The sequence below is a fragment of the Callorhinus ursinus genome, unplaced genomic scaffold (assembly GCF_003265705.2).
Source record: "Callorhinus ursinus isolate GAN/ISIS: 27379988/994484 unplaced genomic scaffold, GSC_fseal_2.0 scaffold5, whole genome shotgun sequence".
NCBI classification, from domain to species: Eukaryota; Metazoa; Chordata; class Mammalia; order Carnivora; family Otariidae; genus Callorhinus; species Callorhinus ursinus.
In genome coordinates, this window is record NW_027397067.1 from 35,425,827 (window position 1) to 35,449,723 (window position 23,897).

Below are 23,897 nucleotides of genomic sequence, written 5' to 3' on the forward strand. Positions count from 1 at the left end.
CCCGGATCTGCTGCTTGTTGGGTCCCTGCTGGGGGAGCCGTGCCCCGACTGGGCCGCAGATCACAGTTTATGGCAACCCCGAGCTGAGAGCCCGCGACTCTGCTCCGTCTCTGCAGCCGGCTTCCCCGCTCTGATACCTGGGAGCTCTGGCGCACTCAGGCACCCCCGGTCTCTCCGTGACCCCAAGGGTCCTGAGACCACACTGTCCCGGGAGGATTCCACCCCCCGCTTAGCCACTGCAGCGACGTCCCTCCACGGAGCCGACTTCTAAAAGGTCCGATTTTGTGCTCCGCGGCTCTATCACTTGCCATAAGCAGCCGGCGGAGGCCCCTCCCCCGCCGCCATCTATCCTCCCGAATATCGCCTCGGATTCACTTCTCCGCACATCCTACCTTCCAGAACGTGGTCGCTTCTCTGTTCAGAGAGTTGTTGCTACTCTCCTGTTCGATCTCCTGTTGAGTTCGTAGGTGTTCAGAATGGTTTGATCCCTATTCAGCTGAATTCCTGAGACCAGACGAAATCTAGGTCTCCTGCTCCTCCGCCATCTTGCTCCGCCCCCCCCCGAGGCTTGTAATTTTTTATTGTGATTTTGTTTTAATAGGGATTGCTCCCTATGTGAGTTCCTTTTATCCTCAGTTCATACATAAGGTTTTAAATTTGCATTTTCCTGGGGACGCCTGGGTGGCGCGGTCGGTTGGGCATCTGCTTTCGGTTGGGGTCGTGGTCCCGGGGTTTGGAGTCCTGGGATGGAGTCCCGCGTCGGGCTCCTTGCTCAGCGGGGAGCCTGCTTCTTTCTCTGCCTGCCACTCCCTTTGCTTGTGCTCTCTCTCCCCACCCTCTCTCCGACAAATAGATGGATAAAAATCTTTAAAAAAAAAAAAAAGAATTTGCACTTTCCTGGATCCTAGGTGTTTTACTAGTTGTGTACCAGACTGTACAGTAATTTTTAAGCTTTGAGTCCTGTACCATGTGTAAATGTATACTCTTCACCTACACAAGTTGTAGACCTAGGATCCTGATATTATGACAACTGTACCCAGTTCCCTAGCTAGACTAGTGGGATGAATTTTTGTTGCCTCCATTTCACACACAGGTGATCCTCCAAGGTTCTAGGATTTAGGCACGAGAGCTCAATTCCAGTTCCTCGCTTTGCGTGGTCCTGGGTCTCATCTCCTATTCCCACATGTATGATGAACCCCGGAACTCAACACCTTAGGCCTTTATCCTAGTTTAATATCGCCGTGAACCATTTCAGCTTCAGTGACTGTTTAAAATTCCTCTTTATTTCTGGACTTGCGGATTCAAGCTCAGCTATCCATTCATCTAAAAAGAAAACAATTTAGCCTTTCTATAGATTTGAAATGGAAGAGTGGAGGTCCTCTCATATCATCTTAGCCATATAGACCTGATGTTTTCCCTAAGAAACTTCTCAATTTCATAGATATATATCATCTATGATATATATTTTTCCCTAGGCAAACATGAATATAGATCCTCTATGTAGCTATATATATTCACATTATATCCTAATAATTTACAATACATATTCTAGCGTAACATTTGGGGGATGCTAAATATTTATCTTTTACATATTAAATTAGGAGACCCTGTGTGTGTGTGTGTGTGTGTGTATACACAAGCATATATATGCTTGTAATTTATATACTGCATAACACTATATGCATTTTCATTATTACTACCAAATATTTATTGAATGGCTACTATGTTCCAAGCATTATTCTAGGTACTTAAAATGAATCAGTGGATAAAACAGAAGACTATTCTTATCAGTTATTTCTTTCATGCTAGTGAAAAAATGGAAAACTTTCTTGCTTTGGGAAGGTAACGCTGGACAGAAGTATGACATCCGTGCAAGACTGTTTAGATCCCCTTCTTTCACAGACTTGAAGTTTGACCTGCCATCATCCCTTTTGCAGACTCTTCCAAACTGTTTCTATCACCATCACCAGTATTTTTTTTTTAATTTATTTATTTTTCAACAGAGAGAGAGACAGCGAGACAGGGAACACAAGCAAGGGGAGTGGGAGAGAGGAAGGCTTCCTGCTGAGTAGGGAGCCCGATGTGGGACTTGATCCCAGGACCCTGGGATCACAACCTGAGCCGAAGGCAGACCTTAACTACTGAGAGACCCAGGCTCCCCATCACTGGTATTTTTATGTTGATGAGTGATAATGAAGTTTAAGTTACCTCCGTATTTTTTACAGCTTCGACAATGGAGTACCTTTGGAACCCTGGAAGTTGCAGCTCAGACCAAATCAGAAACAAAGGAGCACTCGGTGATCACAGAAGAAGATTGTGAAATTCTTAAAATCCCTGCAAAGGATTATGCAAGGTTAAAATCGGTATGACCATATCTAATCTATATATTAACACAATATGTGTGCAAATTCAAGCTAAGTTTTGCCTCTAGACAGATGTCCGTATGTTTGTAATTTTTAAATATAACTTGGAGTCATAAAAATGTGGTTTATTTGATGAACATTATATAAGCTTCTGATGATGATGGGTAGTTGAAGTGGAAAGAAAGATCTCTATGGATATAGTTTATGTATATTTTTAGTACTTTGGGTATTTCATGAATTTCAAATTCATTCATTTATACATTCATTTATTCATGTATTCACTCAACAAACATAAGTTCTGGGTGTCAAAGGCATGTCATGTGTTAGGGATATCAGACAATCATACAGAGAGATCTCTAAATCTGTACAGTCCACCTGAGGAAAAAAAAATACTTGGGAGTGACTGATATGCTATTTCATTGTTTTAATGGATATTAAAAACCCAGAGTTGCATGAATAGGTGATCACAACTTAATTCTGACCCCCTAATTCTGCTACATTAAGAAAACTTATTTACTTCAAGTTTACCAATTTATTCTCATTTAATCAACTCCAAAATTTTCCCTCTTTTTGATTTCTCCCCCCCCCGATGACAGAGAAAGTTTTTATAAATGACTGCACTGAAAGACCCCCATTGTCTTGCTCTGCCAGCTTTTCTTGATAGGATCTAAGTCTGGTGCAGGGGCAACAGGGCACTGGCATCAGCTCCGGTTGTGTGCTCAGGTTGGAGGGAGATGAGGAGACAACCATCTTTTTGATTTATTGCTCTAATAATAGTTAGGGTTTCTTTTGATACAATGGTCTCAATATCAGTGGAACAGATGACTTTCTCAGAATTCAACTTCCTTCCAAATCCCTGATTTCAGAGTGGCTAGCTTAAAAAAAAATTGTTTTGTATGTTTTATTTTCAAAATATAAGTATCAATGATTCAGGATTATTAAGTACAACTTTTGAGATTAGTCTTGACTATGACAGGATTTCTTAAAAATGTTAGAACATTTATAGAAGTCTAAAAATATTATGAAAGGTGGCAAAATATAATTTTAGTAGCAAATCTGAAGACTAAAATTTCAATATGCGTACATGATCATAGAATGATGCTCCTACAAAATTCACATGTATTTTACACAATTTATGCTCATGTAACTTTTATTTTTCTGTTACTGCCATTTATCTATCTCTGCTATGCATTTCCCCTTCTTTTTTAATGACTTTTTTCAGGAAAAAATAAAACTTGAAAATAAAGAAAAGGTGAAATTAATTCGTAAATGTCCATATTATGAAGAGTGGCCCACTTTATCCATATATGAACTAGTTGCACTCATTAAATGGAAAAAATTTCCTCCAGGTCATGGTGAGTCTAATGCAATTTGGGATCCTTTTCTTTACATAACATAGTATTGGAATTTGTAATTTTTCATCATTTTAATGTTTTATATAATATTTCTTCATATGAGTGTTTCTCTAACTTCTTAATGTATCCTTTTAATTGGACATTTAGATTATTGCCTGTTTTTTATTAAAAAATAGTTCTGTATTGGCTCAAAGAGTGACCTCAGAACTGGCCTTACTTCCATATCTTTCTGTATTTCCTCATGGCCTTGCCCTTATTGCCCTACTCTGACAGTCAATGTAAGGACCCAAAGGAGAAATGCAGTGAGAAGTTACACTAATTTTTCCTGTTCTCCTGATTGAACACCTACTTAGGAAGCAAGTTTGCTTCTCTTTACTTGCAGTACACATCATCAGTGGAAAATATAGAGGAAAGGTGAGGCTGAGATAAGGGGTAGCAACAGTGATGCTGCCAACATTTCCAATATTCGGCATGGCAGGGATGTGTGGATTTTCTGCTAACGTGTACACAAAAAGTGTAGGTGGCATTACGTCATTTTGTACAATTGTTTCTCTCTATGAGAACCTATTAGGTAAGAGGTGTCAACTGTTATGGACTGAATGTTTGTGTCCCACAAAATTCATATATTGAAGCCCTAATCCCCAGTGTGTTGCTATTTAGAAGTGGGACCTTTGAGAGGTGATTAAGTCACTAAAGTGGAGCCCTCATGAGTAGGATTAGTGCCTTTATAAGAAGAGACATGAGAGAGATGCTCTCTCTCTCTCTGCCATATGAGGATACAAGAAGGCAGCTTTCTGCAAACAGGAAAGAGGGATCTTACCAGACACTGAATCTGCTGGCACCTTGATGTTGGACTTCCCAGCATCCCAAACTGTGAAAAATAAACGCTTGTTGTCTGGACCATCTGGCCTATATTTGTTATGGCAGCCCAAACTGACTAAGACGCCCACACAAGAGGAACTGTGGTAGGTGGGTCAGAGCAGCTTTAGATCTCCCTCAGTAAGGAATCCCTACTGCCCTACAAGAGAGAGTCACAAACAACAGAGAGAGGTTTGCAGCCTTGCCTGGCTTTTCTCTTAGTGAAACAGTGGATTATAATAGAAGAGGTAGTGTTTGAGAGAAATACTTGTATTTCAAGCCTACAGAGCCATAAATGTAGTGAGGGATATGTTGACAGGAAGAGAACATTTCTCAATTAAATGTAAAGTTAAAATTCTAAAAAGAATGAGTCTGAGTTGCAAAGTCCTTAATGTGACTGTTAATAAAAATATGGTGAAGAATAATCTGTCTAAGATATCCTTTGAGGGAGTCACTGTGTAATAGAAAAGTGAGATGTAGCTTAGAACCAATTCAGAAGGTTCTTTTATTAGAAGAAAAGTAAATATCATTAAAGGCAAAGTTATGCTTCAAATACTGAGATTCTCTAATAAACTTGTTAAATTTGGTGAGATTATAGCCCTTTACTAAATTTGTTCCAAATTTCTTTCCAGTGCTTATTTTTATATTTTATTTATCACTTTTTAAAAATACAGTGTTTAATCCGTATTTAGCCAAATATATATATTTTTTTATGGCTTGCAAAAATTGAATTTTAGATATATTTTTGTTCATGAAACATTTTTTCTAATGAGTTATAAATGCCATTTTTGGCCAGTAGTACATTTAAGAAAGCAAGTAGTAAACTGACTTAGGAAAAATTAGGAATTGAACATTCCTAAATTCAGCATATTTATTGTATAGAAACATTTTTTTTTAAAATATGGATGTTTTGCTTTATCATGGGCTCCTCCTTTTGTATCAGAAATATCACATTTTGGTCCACGCCTCATTTCCAGGGCTATTTTGTATAAAAAATAATGTCTCAGTCTTACCTATCTATAACGATGTTAATATTTTTTAGGTTATTAAAAAGGAGGAAAGGGGGCACCTGGGTGGCTCAGTCAGTTAAGCATCAGACTCTTGATTTCAGCTGAGGTCATGATCTCAGGGTCATGGGATTGAGCCCCATGTTGGGCTCCGTGCTCAGGGTGGAGTCTGGTTCTCCCTCTCCCTCTGGTCCTCTCCCTGCTTGTGCTCTCTCTCTCTGTCTCTCTCAAATAAATAAATAAAATCTTTAAAAAAATAAATAAAAAGGCGGAAAGAAACTATAATCAAAGATATTTTCAATTATGGGGGCGCCTGGGTGGCTCAGTCGTTAACCGTCTGCCTTCGGCTCAGGTCATGATCCCGGGGTCCTGGGACCGAGCCCTCCATCGGGCTCCCTGCTCAGCGGGAAGCCTGCTTCTCCCTCTCCCACTCCCCCTGCTTGTGTTCCCTCTCTCGCTGTGTCTCTCTCTGTCAAATGAATAAATAAAATCTTAAAAAAAAGGATATTTTCAATTATGTATGTGAGCCAAAAGAATATGGAATTTTAAAAAGGGGAATAATTATGAGCTTTTAATGTATTTGATTACTAATGATGACTATTATGTGTCTCAGTCTAAAATATCAACCTAAAATATTTAAATTTAGCATCAGAATTAAGGTAGTACTGACTTGCAGTTTCTTCGACTAATGCTGGGTTCAAGTTCTTTTTAGTACATGTCTTTAAAAATAATGGTGGAATCAATTGCATTGGACAATCTGTGATTATATTTAATAAGTCAAAAGTAGCATTATTTTCCCACTGATTCCCAAATAAAAATATGTGGTGCTTACATTTATACAGTTTTAAAAATCATTTGTCCTCCTTAGAGAAGAATGACAATTATAATAAATGATCTTCAAAGCCTCTTTCAGTCCTGAAATACTTTGGTTCTTATAAATAAACATACCTGCGTGAAGAATAAATTCTGTCAGCCTTATCAAATTTTCTTATATGGCAGTGACAAACTTGATACATCAAAGAGAAGCATTAGATGTAATACTTCTCGACTTTACTCAAGATTTATTTTGAATTGTTACCAGAAAATGTAGAGACTCTAGCTCAAATTATACTTTTATTATCGTGGTTTAAAATTAGCACCAGTGTGATTTACAAAGCATAATTATGTGTGTTTTGATCTTCTTTTAGGAATGTATATTGGATGAAGTTTCAGAGAGATTTAGTTAATTATTCAAAAGCTTGATAGAATTTAGGATTAATCCTTGGCAATCTATGAAATAAGTAAAGCTTATTTCTGGCTCTATTTCCTTTGTTAACTTCCTAAGTCTTCTTACTTTCACTTCACATGCCGAAGGATCCTGACTGTAATAGATGTGTACAAAGCTGCAAGTAATTTGGGCATGTCCAGTTCATATCACACCAATTAAAATCTTCCCAGACGTTGGGGCACCTGGGTGGCTCAGTTGGTTAAGTGACTGCCTTCCGCTCGGGCCATGATCCTGGAGTCCCGGGTTCGAGTCCCACATCGGGCTTCCTGCTCAGCAGGCAGTCTGATTCTCCCTCTGACCCTTTTCCCTCTCGTGCTTTCTATCTCTCATTCTCTCTCTCTCAAATAAACAAATAAAATCTTAAAAGAAAAAAATCTTCCCTGGTGTTATTTTTTTCAAAGTATGACTGGCTGGAAAAAGATAATCAGCAGCTTATCCCACTAATCAGCTTGTTTCTGTGGTTATTGTGTATAAGAAAAAAATGTTAACTTGGCATCAGTGAACTATTTATGTATATTTTATTGTTACCCTGTGTATATCATTATGCTCTGTCTTTTCCAGGCATGATATGACATAGCAAACAATAACTAGAGATACTTTAAAAAAAGTAGTAATCAATTTAGTTCTGAAAGATAAAATAGGCCAATATAAGAATAGTAAAAAAAAAATCTAGTCTTCCCAAACCAAAAGTGGAGAGTTTCAGACAGAATATGTACTTTGAACCTCTATCTAACATAAGGGTGAAGTTCTGGGCTCTAAATTCCAGTAATAGTTCTGCTTCAGTCTCTTGCATATCAAATCACTCTGTAGGGTTTTAAACTCTTTAGCCCCAGTGCACACTCTTGAACATGCAGAACCAGGTTTGTGCTTAGAGGTGCTATTGATCCTGATTTTTTTTTCCTCCATCCCTTTTTTATGGGTATCTTTTGTATCAACTGGATATTTTCTAATGTAATATATTAATTCACTTAATGATTTCATAATAGGCTTGTTTAGAGCAGTTTTAGGGTCACTGTAAAAGTGAGCAGAACATACAGAGATTTCACATATACCCTTGCCCCGGTTTTGCGTACCATTTCCCACTATTTTTTTTAAAGATTTTATTTATTTATGAGAGAGAGAGTGAGCATGAGCAGGGGGGAGGGGCAGAGGGAGAGGGAGAAGTAGACTCCCCGCTAAGCAGGGAACCCAATGCTGGACTCAATCCCAGGACCCTGGGATCACAACCTGAGCTGAAGGCAGACACTTAACTGACTGAGCCACTTAGGTGCCCACCCATTTTCCACTATCCGTGTGCTCCATGAGACTGGTACATTTGTTACAAGTGATGAACCTATATTAAACCATCATTATCATTGAAACATCATCAGGCAAAGCCCATAGTTTACTTTAGGTCTCACTCCTGATGTTGGACATTCTCAGGGTTGGATGCATGTGTAATGATATTTAGGTACCATCACAGTATCATATGAAGTAATTTCACTGTCCTAAAAATCCTCTGCACTTCATACAATTCCTCCCCCATCCCTAACCACTGGCAACCATTTATCTTTTTGTTGTTTCTTTTTTTTAAATGGTTTTGCTATTTCCAGAGTCTCACAGAATTGGAATCATACAGTATGTAGCCTTTTTAGAATGTTCTCTTTCACTCAATAATATATATTTAAGGTTTCTCCATGTCTTTTCATGATTTAATAGCTCATTTCTTTTTAATGTTGAATAATATTCTCTTGTCTGGTTGTACCACAGTTTGTTTATCCATCCACCTACTGAAGGACATTTTTGTTGCTTCCAGGTTTTGGCATTATAAATGAAGCTGTAATAAACATCCTTATGCAGATTTTTGTATGGACATAAGTTTTCAACTCCTTTGGGTAAATGTCAGGGAGCGCAATTCCTGGATAGTATATTAAGAGTAAGTTTAGTTTTGTAAGAAACTGCCAAACTGTCTTCTAAAGTGGCTGTACTATTTTGCATTTCCATCATCAATGAGTGTTCCTGTTACTCCACATCCACGTCAGCATTTGGTATTGACAGTGCTCTGAATTTTGGCCACTCAAGTAGATTTGTAGTGGTATTTCATTGTTGTTTTAATTTGCATTTCCTTGATAACATTTGAGTGAAGCATCTGTTCACATGTTTATTTCTAATCTATACATGTTCTTTGGTGAGGTGTCTATTAAGGTCTTGGCCCGTTTTTTAATCAGATATTTTGTTATTGTTAAGAGTTCTTTGTATATTTTGGAGAACAGTGCTTTTTCAGATATGTCTTTTACAAATATTTTCTCCCAATCTGTGCTTTGTCTTCTCATTCTCTTGACATTTTTCTCGATAGGTGGGGCTGAGGTACTTTGTAAATCGACCTGCTATAAATAGGTTTCAGTAAAATGGTCCTAAGGTGTAGGGGAAGAAGTGATTTATAGTCTTGTGATTAGGGTTCAGTCTTTTCGTGGGCTTATGCCTCTGGAATGGGAGTTTCACTTATACTTCTTAGTCCTCTCCACCCACCCCCACATTAAATAGAACAGGATGGTCAGAATGGGCTGAAGTTAGATACTTCCCTCCTCTAGTTCGGTTAGGTTCTGATAAAACCCCATTAAGTTAGGCTCTGGTTACTAGTTTCCCTTGAGGGCAGGTCTTGTTAAAAACAGAGTGTCTTGTTTATTTCATGGCAGAAGCATGAGGAATTTTTTCTCTGATATTTACTGTAGGAACCTAGTAGAGATTCAGAAGGTAAAACTCACAAAAATGTGGGATCTCCTGAATCCTGGGTCCCCTTGGAATTTTAAACTCAGATTTGTTCACAGTGAACCTTCAGCAATTTGTCAAGTACGGTTTAGATTTTTCTACCCCAGCACTGGTTCCTGAGGAGGTTTATGTTCTGGTAAGTTGTCATTCTTTGTATTTGCTTATTAGTTGCTCCAGTGTGGGGGGCAGCAGTTTTCCCTTTGACCTCACTCCTCTTACAAGTTAAAAATTCTTGATTTGGGGGGTTTTTTGTTTGTTTGTTTTTGTTTTTTTAGCTCTTGTTACTAGAATGAAGTAGTGACTCCTAAGCTCCTTGGAAGCTGGATCAGAAAAACTGATTTTTCACTATATTTGTTATTTCCTTTGTTTGTTCCAGGGCTAACCATATTACATCTCAACTTATCAGAATCTACTTCAGATTTTTGCTAACTTAATTCCTGTTAGATATAGAAATATTACCATATATAACTCTATTTTCATTCTTTATATGCTGTTATCATTATACATATTACATCTATATATGTTCAAACTGAACAATAAATTGTTATTATTTCATATAATTTTACATCTTTTAAAGGAACTGTGAGAAGAGAGGGCAAGTATACGTTTATAGTGTTTATTATATTAAATACCTTATTTACCATTTCTAGCCACCTTCATTTATTCTTGTGGATTTGAAGTACCACCTGATATCCTTTCCTTAGTCCAATATTAGTTTACTTCAATCTGCCATCTTGTGCTGTTATTGGCGAATATATACACACATATATAACAGACCCCAAACCAGGATTAGGTACTTATTATTTCACACAATCACTCTCTAAGTCATTTAACAGAAGAAAGGAGAAGAAATATGCACTTAACCCTGACCTCTATAATTACATATTTACCCTTAGTAGTACTTTTTAAATTTTCTAGCAGATTTGAATTACTGTGTGGTGTTCCTCGCTTTCGGTCTGAAGAGGTTCCCTTAGTATTTGTGATAGCAACAGATAATCTCAGGTTTTATTTAACTGGGAATGTTTCTCTTTTTTGAAAGATACCTTTGTTGATAGTGTTGTTTTGTTTTTGACACACTTTGAATACGTTATTCCATTGTCTTCTGGTTTCAAACTGTTTCTGTTGAGAAGTGAGCTTTTCATCTTATTGTGGTTCACTGTAAGGGATGAGTCATTTTTCTCTTGTTGCTTTTGAGATTTTCTCCTTGTCTTTGACTTGTATCATTTTTACTATAATGCATCTTGCACTTATTTCATCTTACCCAGCCCCAGAATCTTGCCACCACTTTAATCTCTTTTTTTCTCCTATCTTCCCCACCTTCCTTTCCCTCAGCTACACTATATCCTATACACTCAGCTATACTGACTGGTACTAAAATAAAATTTATCTTATTATTCATCTCCTTAGCAATATTCTTTCTTCCCATTGTTATTAGATTAAAATACAAAATCCTTAATATAGTTTAAAAGGCCAGTTGCAGCTGCGTCTTGCCTGTGTCTCCCAGTTTTATATTGAATCATCCTTTTTTCTGTTCATGTTTCAGACATTCTGGATTTTTATGACCTCTAGTGGCTCCTTCCCCTCAAAATCTTTACACATGCTGTTTCCACTTTTTAGAGCATATATTTTCTCTATACAAGGGAAAGGGCATTCACTAAATAAATCTTAGTATATTCAACATAATTTTGTTGTTAAATCTCAAAACAAAATTTGTTGCTTTACTATCTTGGAGTAGAAATTTAAGAGAATTATATGATTTCAATTAGTTAACAATTAAGAATGCTGGGGGGGTGACAATGTTTTAAACTAAGTGTAATAAAAGCTAACCTTTACTTGAGATGATAATCAAGTAAGAAGGAATTAGCCTGGTATTGAAGGACAAAACCAGTTAAAGGCAGTTGAAAGAATATTCTCCTCAAGAAATCACCAGAAGCAAAAATTAGTAGAATCTATCAATTTCTCATTTTTATTTTTAGTCATTATGTTCAAATTTGTGAACTATATATGCAGCCAACTTTCTATAATATAAGGTAATTAGGAATGGAATGATTATATATTTCAAGTGATATATAGTTCAAGTATAATCCCCTTCCTACTCTTTATATTTGTCATTTGTATGCACTGTTTTTATAAATATCTCTATAAGAAACATTTTCTTAGTATGATAGATACTGCAGATTATATTTGTTCAGTGGCCCTCTCAAACACCTTTTACCTGCCTTCCTCTACTGTAGAAGCCAGAAAAGCTAAAGACTACATCTCCTAGAATCTTTTTTGAAAGTATTTAATTTTGACTATGGCCTGAATTCTTTCCAACAAATAGAAGATTTGGAAGAAGTCAGGGAGCAGGTCATTTTACAGGCATGGTGATGAGGGTAGTGGTTCTGATTTTGCCCCTAGCATTATAAGTGATGTGTAGGAGAGAGGCTTCTTTTAGAAGAGCTCTATGTTGTGGGTGGACCTTTCCATTGGCTAATTTTTTTTTTTTTTTTTTTACTGTAGTATTGAAACCTGGTTTCATGGTCCTCCTAGAGCTTGCTAGGAAGACCATGAAACCATTTTCTATTTAAACTTATATAGAGTCTGTGTTCTGTACTTAGGAACCAAAAATAGTACTCTAGTCATCCATTCTATCAAAGTTGATCTCTTTTGTAAGTGCTTTTTAAGAATTTCTTCATTTGGCTTTAATCAATTAATATTTTTATTGAACATCTATTATATACAAAACATTGTATTAGTTGCTTTTGTGGATATTAAAAGAAATGCATTCTAAAATTATATAAATCAAATATTTGAGTAGCTACAATGCATTTATTACTATGTAGAGTAGTTTGACTGGATTTGATTTCAAGAGATTCAAGAATTAGAAAAAACAATGATTGATTTTAAAGTAATGAGATGGATCACAAATATCTTTCATTAAAATAATTTTCAGTAACTCATGGACATATATATATTATTTACCATGATAATTGTTAAATGACTATTTTTCAACATATACAGTAGAAATTAAATGGAAGAAAATCCATTTTTTGGATATGGTTGGACAGAGGGTAGGAATGATAATTCTAGGAGAGAAAGGAAAAATAATATAAGCCAATATATGCCTTGCAGATGATGCAGGAGAGTGGATCAAACAACCCAGCTGAGGTCAAGTGCTTATTTGTGATCAGTCAAAACTATAGATAGTCAGCCTTCTTAAATGCCATATTCATGTGCTTGTACTTTATTTTATGGCTAACATGGTAGCATTAAAGATTTTTTTAATAGTAAAAGATACCTAGTAAAAGTTTTAGAGGAATGAATCGGGCTGAGCAATATGAATGATGGTTGAAAGGAGAGAGACAGTAGAAAACCAGGAAAACAATTAGGAGTCCATTTTGGTAGTGCAGAGGCAAAGAGATAAAAGGCAACAGTGACACCAATAATGGCAAGAAATTAATGTGAGAGGCATTTTAATTATTCATTGTATTGTATGGAATAGACCTTTTCAAATACATTTTCTCTCTTCCTTGGTACCTTTGGCAGTCTGCACTTTGTATGGGATGCTTTGTTTCATTTTTAATTTCAACCAGAGTACTTTGTTGCTGCATAGATGTATGCATATCTGTGGATGTCAGCCTAAATTCCTATTACAAACAGCAGGGAGGATCCTCAAGTACAAATTTAAATAAACCTGTGCTCTCACCTAACACCTCAAAGTTAGAACAAAACTTTCCTAGTATTTCCCAGAGATGTTTAAATACAGACCACCCCATCCCCTCTCCCAAGTCTTTTGTGAGTGCAAGCCATTATTTATGGTTGTTCATGAGAGAGTTGCTTTTCATCCTACTCCAGAACTCAGGCTAAACATAACTTTCTCAGTGACTTGTTTGGCTATGGGTGGATATTTGTAACTCATGTTTTCATCGACAGATATTTGTAATTTATGTTTTTATTATGTAGCATGTTTGTTCTTATTCCCTAACTTGTATGAGAACACATTTTTCCTTCCCTTTCATTTTGGTCCTTACAACTCAAGCCCTTTAGTTTTTGCCATCTGTAAATGTTCCCAAGTCTACTTAACAGACTTACCACTTGATTTTTCAGCTTCATCTTTAATTTTTATTTCTAGTAAAGGATTTATGGTGATATTGATTATCTTTAGATATAAATTCAGATTATGTGTTTTTATTACTTTATTTTCTAAACTTATTTGTCAAGATCATTTAAGTATGATCCAGTATTTCTATTTGGACCTTTCTATATACAATTCCTTTTGCAACTCAGGAAACTTTAATTTTCTCCCATGCAACTTTTTTTTTAAAGCTGTTTCCTCATGACTTGATAGCACATCTTTTTGCTAGAATAATAAGTAGTAATGAAAATATGAAACTACTAGGTAAAATTTAGTAATTTTAACATTCTATGAAAATAGCTATTGTTATTATCATAGGAGGTTTAATAATTTACTTCGGAAATATTGTGGATAGAAATGTCATTAAATATAATGTTTCTGTTAATTTTCATTGTGAAATTTTGTTTTATTTCATAATTAATTTTTTGCCAGTATATGAAACATGTGGATCTGGATGCATGTACATGAGAATTTTTTTTTAAAGACTTTATTTATTTGAAAGAGAGAGAGAGAGCACAAGCAGGGGGAGCAGCAGGCCGAAGAAGAGGGAGAAGCAGGCTCACTGAGCAGGGAGCCTGATGTGGGGCTCAATCCCAGGACACTGGGATCATGACCTGAGCCAAAGGCAGACGCTTAATGACCAAGCCACCCAGATGCCCTGTACATGAGATCTTTAAAACTAAGTCTTAAGTTTATTAGAGTCTGGATGCAAAATTCTGAAAACCTTGCCAATAGAAATAAAATGCATTGCTATTAAGACCTAAACATATTTGCTGTTTGAAAATATCAGTTTGGGAAATTCTTATTTGTTAGACACACTTATGTTTAAAAAATTGGAAGGATCTGGGTGGCTCAGCTGGTTAAACATCTACTCTTGACTTCGGCTTAGGTCATGATCTCAGGGTTGTGAGATCAAGCTCCCCATTGGGTTCTGCACTCAGAGGGATGTCTGCTTAAGATATTCTCTCTCCCTTACCCTCTCCTCACCATGCTCTATCTCTCTCTAAAATAAATAAATAAATAAATAAATAAATAAATAAATAATAAAGCTATCTTTGAAAAAATTGCAAGCATTTGAACAGCTTGATAAATACAAATTTAAATATTGTAGTTAGATTATGCCTTTTATTATTGTGACAGGCAGAAAAAATGACTCCACAAAGATATATTCACTTCCTAATCGTAGAGCCTGTGAATATTACTTTATATGGCAAAAGATATGGTAACCTTAAGGCTCTTGAGAGGAAGACTCTATTCTGGATTAACCAGGTGGGCACTATCTGCCATCTGTGTATTTTTATAAGGATGCAAAAGAGATTTCATTGAGACACAAGCAGAAGAGAAGGTGATGTGAATAGATTGGAGTGATGAGCCAGCAGGCCCGGAACGTTAAGGCATGCCAGCAACCACCAGAAGCTAAAAAAGGGAAGAAATAAATGCCCCACCTAGTGACTCTTCGGAGGGAGCAGGGCCCTGCTGGCGTCTTGATTTCAGAAATCAGGTCTCTAGAACTACCAATAAATAAACTTCACAGTTTAAGCCACCTAGTTTGTGACAATTTGTTACAGTAACTGCAGGAAACTAATACAATTATGTACTATAAAACCATTGATTTTGTTCTCAATTGATTTTGCAATTTGAGAAAGATATATTAATATCCATAGAATACATCCAAACATGCTTTGTAGGAAGTATGAAGTTTCACTTTTTTACTTCAAATCTAGCCCTCTAATTGTAATAACAGTATGATAAAGGTGAACAATATCTTAAACAATTATGTAAAGTAAAAAAAATTGCTCATTTAAATAATTATCCAGCTGATAGATGGAAATTAAATTAAAATAAAGCATTTATTACTCAAACCCTTTGTAAATAGATAGGATACAATTAAATATCTTTTAATAATAGAGCACTCATCTATTAAACTTTTTCATGAGTAAATAGAACTTTTCTTGAACAACCCAGGCAATACTGAAGCTCTTTATAGAGCACTTTCCTCCACTTCTTCCTACTTCCCACATACGACCATTGTCTCTTTTATTTTGTCGTTATAAAAATTATAATCTTCCTCATTACGGCAACTCAATTTTGGCATTCTGTCTCTTGACATTTAGAATTAAATCTGCATTTTCCTCCATCAAAAAAATAAAATGGCACAATTCCATTTTCTCACATTTTACAAACCAAATACATAAAATAATTTTTTTCTAAACACACCAAATATATGAACATTTAAATCTATAGAAATGTTAACTATAAATACCATTCACCTTAATCAAAGTATCTCTAAAAATTTCAGAGTAGAACTTTAAATGCTAACTATTGAACTGTACTGTAACTATTACTTATAACTAAATTGTTAACAGTAATCTTTGTTACTTGATAGTATTGATTGCTTTTCTATTCTTTTTTTCTTACTTTTTGGTATATTGAAGCTATTCCATAATAATTATTTATTTTTACAACTAACTAAATAAATAAGTTGTAATTATAATTTGGTTTATAAAAACCTAAAGCAATATACTAAATAAAGAAGCTATCTATATTGGATGCTGTGATACATCCATCCGGTCTTCCACCTGCAGAAATGCATTGATAAAAGTAAGTCCTTGCCATCTTGGGTTTGACAGTTTTCATCATATTTGAAGATCTCATGCTTTTTGGAAGGTTCTTTTACACTTGAAGAGATAAGATGAACAAAGTTAGACACCAGAATAATGCATGTAGTTACATAATTAATGTTTGATGTGTTACAGATTTTACGGAGGGAAAGAAGTGAAAATAGAAAAGAGGTCATTTTACTTGCTTCCAAATTCTAAGGCCCAGTTCATTAGAGTATGAAAGCAAACAAAAGTTCTACTAAAGGTCTGTTCAGGAAAAAAGCATGCATTAGACCAAAGGGTTCCTTTTGTGTATGGTGAAATCTGGAGTATGTCTAACAAGATGAAATAAAGAAGCAGGAATGACTTTCTGTTGAAATAGTAATTAGAGGGAGGGAGCTAAGGTGGCATCATAGAAGGACCCTAGGCTTGCCTCAATCCCTCAAACACGGCTAGATAATTATTAAATCATTCTGAATACCCAAGGAATTGATCTGAGGACTGATAGAACAAACTGCACAACTAGAGGGAGAGAAGATACCACATTGAGGAAGGTAGGAAGCATGGAGATGTGGTTTGGAGGAGAAACAGATCACAGGTGCTGCAGAGAGGAAGGAACCCTGGTCCTGGAGAAAGGCAAATGAGAGTAGAGTACACAGAGATACGCACAAGAACATGTCCACAAAGCCATTGGCTAGGAAAACAAGAGGGGCTGATTTTTGTGTTTTTGCAGCTAGGGGAGCTCAAAGACTGGAGTTTTAGAGGTCCCAGGCTTTGCTGGGATAAAGACTTGAGGGTGCTGCCCTACTCTTGGAGAGAAGGCAGGCAAGGCAACCCTGGGACATACTGCATGATCCGAGGATGGGGAGAGACTGTTCTTACTTCTTGGAGCATATCTGTGAGAGGTGGCATTGCCTCTTCAGGGACAAAAAAACTAGCAGGCACCATTTATCTCCCTGCCACTTAGCACAGGCACAGAGACACTTGCTGAAGGCAGCTAACCTGGACATTGGCTGTTTAGTCTGCTTTGCTCCAAATCCCATGCCCCTGTGCTCTGGCATGACTTGACTGTCTTTCTGGGTCAAACTTGCATCAATCCCAGCATGATGAGACCCTTTTTCAGAGGACCAGAACAGGTCTCTGCCACACCAGGTCCCTGAAATTTGGAGTTTTAAAAGTCAGCAGGCTTGGTTGGAATAGAGGTATGTTGTACTGTTCCAGGCAAGCAAGCAACCCAGAGACAGACTTCCTGAAGCACTAGGCCATAGACACTATATAACCTCTTCTTCATAAAGTTATTACTCTCAGGAGCAGGAAACATAACAGGTTTTTCTACCACACAGAAGACAGAGACCTAGACAAAATGTGAAGATGAAGGAATTCATCCCAAAAGAAAGAACAAGAAAAGGTAATGGCCAGAGATCTAATTGAAACAGATGTAAGAAATATGCCTGATCCAGAATTTAAAGCAATAATGATAAGGATACTAGATGGGCTTGAGAAGAGCATGGAAGACATCAGGGAGAACCTTACTGTAGACATAAAAGAGCTAAAAAACAAACAGGCCAAAATAAAGAATGTAATAACTGTGACTCAAAAGCAAATAAATGTAATGACCACACAGATAGAAGAAGCAGAGGGATGAATAAGTGATATAGAAGATAGAATTATGGAAAATAATGAAGCTGAACAAAAGAGAGAAAGAAGAATGATGGATCACAAGAGTAGACTTAGGGGACTCAGTGACTCCATCAGACATAATAACATTCATATCATAGGAGTTCCAGAGAAGAAGAGAGAGAAAAGGGAGTTTTATTTGAGGAAATAATAGCTGAAAACTTCCCTAATCTGGGGAACGAAACAGATATCCATATCCAGGAGGCACAGAGAACTCCCATCAAAAATTAACAAAGCAGACCAACACCAAGACACATTGTAGCTAAATTTGCAAAATACAGTGATAAACTAAAAATCTTAAGAGCAAAACGACAAAAGAGGTCCCTAACTTACAAGGGAAGAGGCATAAGTTATCAGCAGATCTACCCACAGAAACTTGGCAAGCCAGGAGAGAGTGGCATGATATATTCAATGTGCTGAAGGGGAAAAATCTGCAGCCAAGAGTACTCTATCCAGCAAGGCTTTCATTCAGAATATAAAGAATTTCCCAGACAAATTCTAAAGGAGTTCATGACCACTAAAACAGCCCTGCAAAAAGTATTAAAGGGAACTCTTTGAGTGGGAAGGAAAGGCAAAAAGCAACAAAGACTAAAAAGGAGGAGAGAAAATCTCCAGGAAAAATGACAAAACAAATAATGAAATGGCAATAAATACATATCTCTCAATAATTACTCTGAATGTAAATGGACCAAATGCTCCAATCTAAAAGACATAGGATGTCAGAATGGATAAAATTTAAGACCATCAATATGCTGCTTACAAGAGACTCATTGTAGACCCAAAGACACCTGAAGACTGAAAGTGAGGGGATGAAGACACCTTTATCATACTAATGGACATCAAAAGAAAGCCAGAGTAGCAATACTTATATCAAACAAACTAGATTTTAAGTCAAAGACAGTAACAAGAGGTGAGGAAGTACACTATATCATAATTAAGGGGTCTATCCAACAAGAAGATCTAAAAATTGTAAATATTAATGCCCCAACTTGGATATATAACAACAATTAATATATAAACATAAATATATACAACAATTAATAACAACATAAAGGAACTCACTGATAATAATACAATAATAGTAGGAGACTTTAATACCACACTTAACATCAATGCAAAGATGATCAAAGCAGAAAATTAACAAGGAAACAATGGCTTTGAACATACAGGCAATGTTGAACAGGCAATGAAGAAACAATGGCTTTGACATACAGGGCAAGATGGACTTAACAGATATATTCCAAGCATTTATTCCTAAAGCAGCAGAATACACATTCTTTTCAAGTACACATGGGACATTCTCCAGAATAGATCACAAAATAGGTCACAAATTAGGATTCAACAAGTACAAAAAGATTAAGATCATACCATGCAGTTTTTCTGACCACAGCACTATGAAACTCGAAGTCAACCACAAGAAAAAATATGGAAAGACCACAAATACATGGAGGTTAAACAGCATAGTACTAAAGAATGAATAGGTCAACCAGGAAATAAAAGAAGACATAAAACATACACGAAACAAATGAAAATGAAAACACAATGGTCCAAAACATTTGGGATGGAGCAAAACCAGTCATAAAAGGGAAATATATAACAATACAGGCCCACCACAAGAGGCAAGAAAAGTTTCAAATACATGACCTAACCTTACACTTAAAGGAGCTAGAAAAAGAACAACAAATGAATGGAACAGAATAGAAAATCCAGAAATGAACCCACAACTATATGGTCAACCAATTGTCAACAAAACAGGAAAGAATATCCAATGGAAAAAAGAGAGTCTCTTCAACAAATGGTGTTGGGAAAACTGGACAGAAATATGCAAAAGAATGAAACTGGACCACTTTCTTACACCATACACAAAAATAAATTCAAAATGGATGAAAGACCTACATGTGAAATAGGAAACCATCAAAATCCTAAAGGAGAACACAGGCAGTAACCTCTTTGACCTCGGCTGTAGCAGCTTCTTACTAGGTAGGTCTCCTGAGGCAAGGGAAACAAATGCAAAAATAAATTATTGGAACTTCATCAAGATAAAAATCTTCTTCATAGCAAAGGAAATGATCAACAAAACTAAAAGACAACTTACAGAATGGGAGAAGATATTTGCAAATGACATATCTGATGAAGGGTTAGTATCCAAAATTTATGAAGAACTTATCAAACTTAACACCCAAAAAACAAATAATCCAGTTAAAATATGGGCAGAAGGCATGAATAGCAATAGTAATAATAATTAGGAGCAGTGTCTGTATTAGTTTGACAAGACTGTGTTGACCAATGATGACTCAGTTCTTTTTCATTGCACCTATGATGGCTATAAAATAGAAATAAGATTTGAAAACATAAAACTGAACCTATAATTTATAAAGGATCATAATGTAATAATATTTGATTTTGAGGAAGTATAAATCTTAGAGTAATGCTGTCCAATAGAAATATAATACAAAGTACATATATAATTGTAAAGTTTTTTGGTAGCTACATTTAAAAAAGTGGAAAGAGGCAGAGTCATCGGACACTGTCCGGACGCCAGTGCCCATCGTGTTCACCATGTCTCCCGAGATACCCGTCTCACCAGGGCAGGGCGTGGAGCTTCCGGGCAAGAACCTGTGGGAGCAGATCTGCGAGGGATCTGAGGGTGGCCTCTAGGAGCTGAGAATCCCACCAACAAAAAGAAAATGGGGATTTCAGACCTACAGCCACAAGAAACTGAATCCTGCCAACAACCAATGATCTCAGAAGAGGACCCAACCCTCAGATGAGATCACAGCCATGAATGGCCAGCACCTTGATTCAAGCCTGATCCCATACCCGGACTCCTGACCTATAGGAACTGTGAAATAATAAATTTGTGTTGTTTAAAAAAAAAAGTGAAAAGAAACAGATGAAATTAAATTTAATATATTTTAACTCAATACATCTAATTTCAACAGGCAGTCATTAGAAAATTACTAACTACTTTACATTATTTTACTTGTATTAAATTTTTATATTAAATCTTCAAAATCTAGTGTATATTTTGTACTTACAACACATCTCTGGTCTAGCCACATTTCGAATGCTTAATATGTACACATGGCTGGTGGCTCTATATTAGATAGCACAGACTTAGAATATGCAATACTTTTTCTGATAGCACAAAACAAAACAAAAAAAGGACAAAAATAGTGGTGTAATATATTTGCAGACCTGGATTTTTTTAAATCTACTGAACAGTGAGTAACTATATGGTTACTTTCTAAAAGATTTCATATATCATCTTAATGACTACTTTCTAAAGAGTGACCACACCTAAGAAAGAAAACCATGTCATTATAGTTTTGTTTTCTTTGCTCTGACATTTTACAGTCCTAAATTTTTCTGACACATTTGCAGATGAGAAAGAGTGTGTGCCAGGGGGTGGGGGTTAAGATAATCTCAGAAAATGAAAACATATTTACATGTAATATTTGTATTTTCATTTTTAAGCAGACTATATTGACTAAGACTAGTAAATCTATGGCATACCACAGATCTTTACCTTCACAGATGTTAATGACTCTTAGAAAGTGATATTTATATATCTAAACTTATTAATACAGAATTACATAAATTCTAAACTGTATTCTATAATTATCTGGGAGCTTAGCATTTAAAGGCATCCTTTAACAATTTATTTGAGAAAGGAATCTTTAAACTATAAATCTGATTTTTAATATTAAGATTATAACTACATTACCATTCATTTTTTTGTCATAAAGGTAATTTGATTTTCCACAAAACTAGGCCCTAATTACAAATATATATATTCTTTAAATCATATGTTTGGAATCTGTAAGACCTCCCCATCCCCTCCCTCACTACACCCCACATATGATGGAGGGCTTGAAAAATATCTTTCTCTGTTTCTGAAAATAAAAAGTTACCCTTCACCCAACCCATCACTACCACCTTGAGCTGGTATTGAAGAGCATAAGTGGTATTCTTTTAGCTTCAAATTTATGTTGGTTACTTCACTCCACTAAGACAGGGAATCCAACTGATTGGGTAAGGGGAAAATGATCATTTATTCAACATCCACTCTATGTCAGCTACTTTTTGATTACTTTTACACATATTTTCTCATTTACTTCTCAAAAACCTCTATAGGTAAGTATGTTTTACATTAATAAAAAGAAACTTCATTAAGGGAAACTACAGCTCAAAAATATATTTTTCAGGTTAGACTTTTAGTAAATGTCATATGTGAAATCCAGAACTGATTAATGAGAAAATGAAAATATAATATAATGGAAAATCTTTCCACCATATTATTTTTCCAAGAGGTTTTCTGGTATTTGGAAGAGTCAAAAGCAACTGCCTGTTTGTTAGCAGAGGTAGGCATGTTAGACTCCAGGAAGAACAAAAATATGGAGTTTAATTTTTTTTTAACTTGTCAGGTCTCTATCATTTTCACATATTTTACCTCGTTGAACTCTGAGGTTTAACCTTCCTTCATCAATGCCCATGTTTACTACTCTGTTTCTGCTGATGGCCAGACTTCTGTAGTCTTCTTCATGCTCTTGTTAGAACTCATGCAGTTTACAGAATTTCCCCTCCTCTCTCTTTCAGAAAGATATACCGAACTCTTTGATGTTTCAAGAAACTCTTATTGCTATAATAAACAGTGAGAAATAGACATATGGCTAAAAAGCTCCTCACAACATTCTATCGCCTTCTTTTTTTCACTTAGGCCTTACAGAGAATGGCATAAATGAAATGATAAGTCTTTGGGTATACACAGTCTTGAATTATACTCAACTATATTACCCAGAAAATCATAGATTGAAAGAAGTTTGGATTGTAAATTTGGTAAAGATTATTGGATCCTTGGCTTGTTGGAGAAAAATGGAATGAGGACAGAAGACAATCCAAATATGAGACAGAGTGAGGAGTAACTAAGGAAATTGTCCCAAACCGTATGTCACCTTTGTGTAAATTAGAAAAAGACACAGCTTCCTCTCAGCAGATGCAGCTCTGTAACAGTGCATGGTGATTGGGACATCAGCTATATTTCAGCCACACTACCCCTTGCAGCCTGATGCCTGACACAGTGAATAACTTGTGCAACCCTATGTGGTAGCCTTCCACCCACCCCTTTCTCCTTCTACATATAACATCCCACCACCATAGACCTGATCTTGGATTGGCATTCTAAGACAAACAGGGGCGGGATATATGAAGAAAAAAAAAATAATGGAAGTGAAGCAAGATGTTTTCTTAGCTCCTTGGACACTCAATTTAAGTGAATATTGATATGTAGAGAATTATGTAAATCAGTCATCCATGAGTTGGCACGACTTGCAGTTTAAAATATATATATATATGCATCAAAATTAGCAATATTATACTTTTTATGTCATGAAAATTTAAAAATTATTTTCTTAATATCATTCTCAAGAATGGAAGCTATTTTTATAAAACATTTATTTCTGTGTACCTGTACATATAGACAGAGACTAGACATAAACAAAGAATGTTATAATAAAAATGAATTGTATCTCAATCAGTAAGCATTTGTGATATATAAAACTTGGAACTCTATAGTGTCACCAGAAACAGTACCCATCCTTACTGAGTTTAAAATCTATATTGAAGAATTGAAAAAAGAATTGTAAAGGCATTTATTATTAACTTGAAGCTAGGCACATTAACTTCTAAAAGATTAAAAATTTACAGATGTGTTGGTATGTTATGACCAGTAACTGGTAACATAATTGAAAAAAATTAAATAACTGTGTAAAATGTCATATAGGTAGCTTAAGACATTTATTGTAATTTAAAATATTCCACATATTGCCTATTTTCCATGTTTTGATGAGGTGTGAAGACCTCTTTGAATATGAATTTACACTAGAGATCTTTATTTTGTTATACA

The 23,897-nt window shown here is 35.8% G+C and overlaps 1 protein-coding gene across 4 annotated transcripts in view; it reads left to right on the plus strand.

Annotated features, from left to right (window-relative positions):
- The window catches only part of CNBD1 (cyclic nucleotide binding domain containing 1), a 451,411-nt gene that overhangs the window by 288,743 nt on the left and 138,771 nt on the right, over nt 1-23,897 (plus strand). For all 4 annotated transcript variants that reach the window (XM_073892725.1, XM_073892727.1, XM_073892726.1 and 1 more), the window contains 2 exons: nt 2,226-2,363; nt 3,586-3,718. In XM_073892725.1, coding sequence (XP_073748826.1) covers nt 2,226-2,363; nt 3,586-3,718 — 271 coding nt within the window. The remainder of the gene's footprint in view (nt 1-2,225; nt 2,364-3,585; nt 3,719-23,897) is intronic.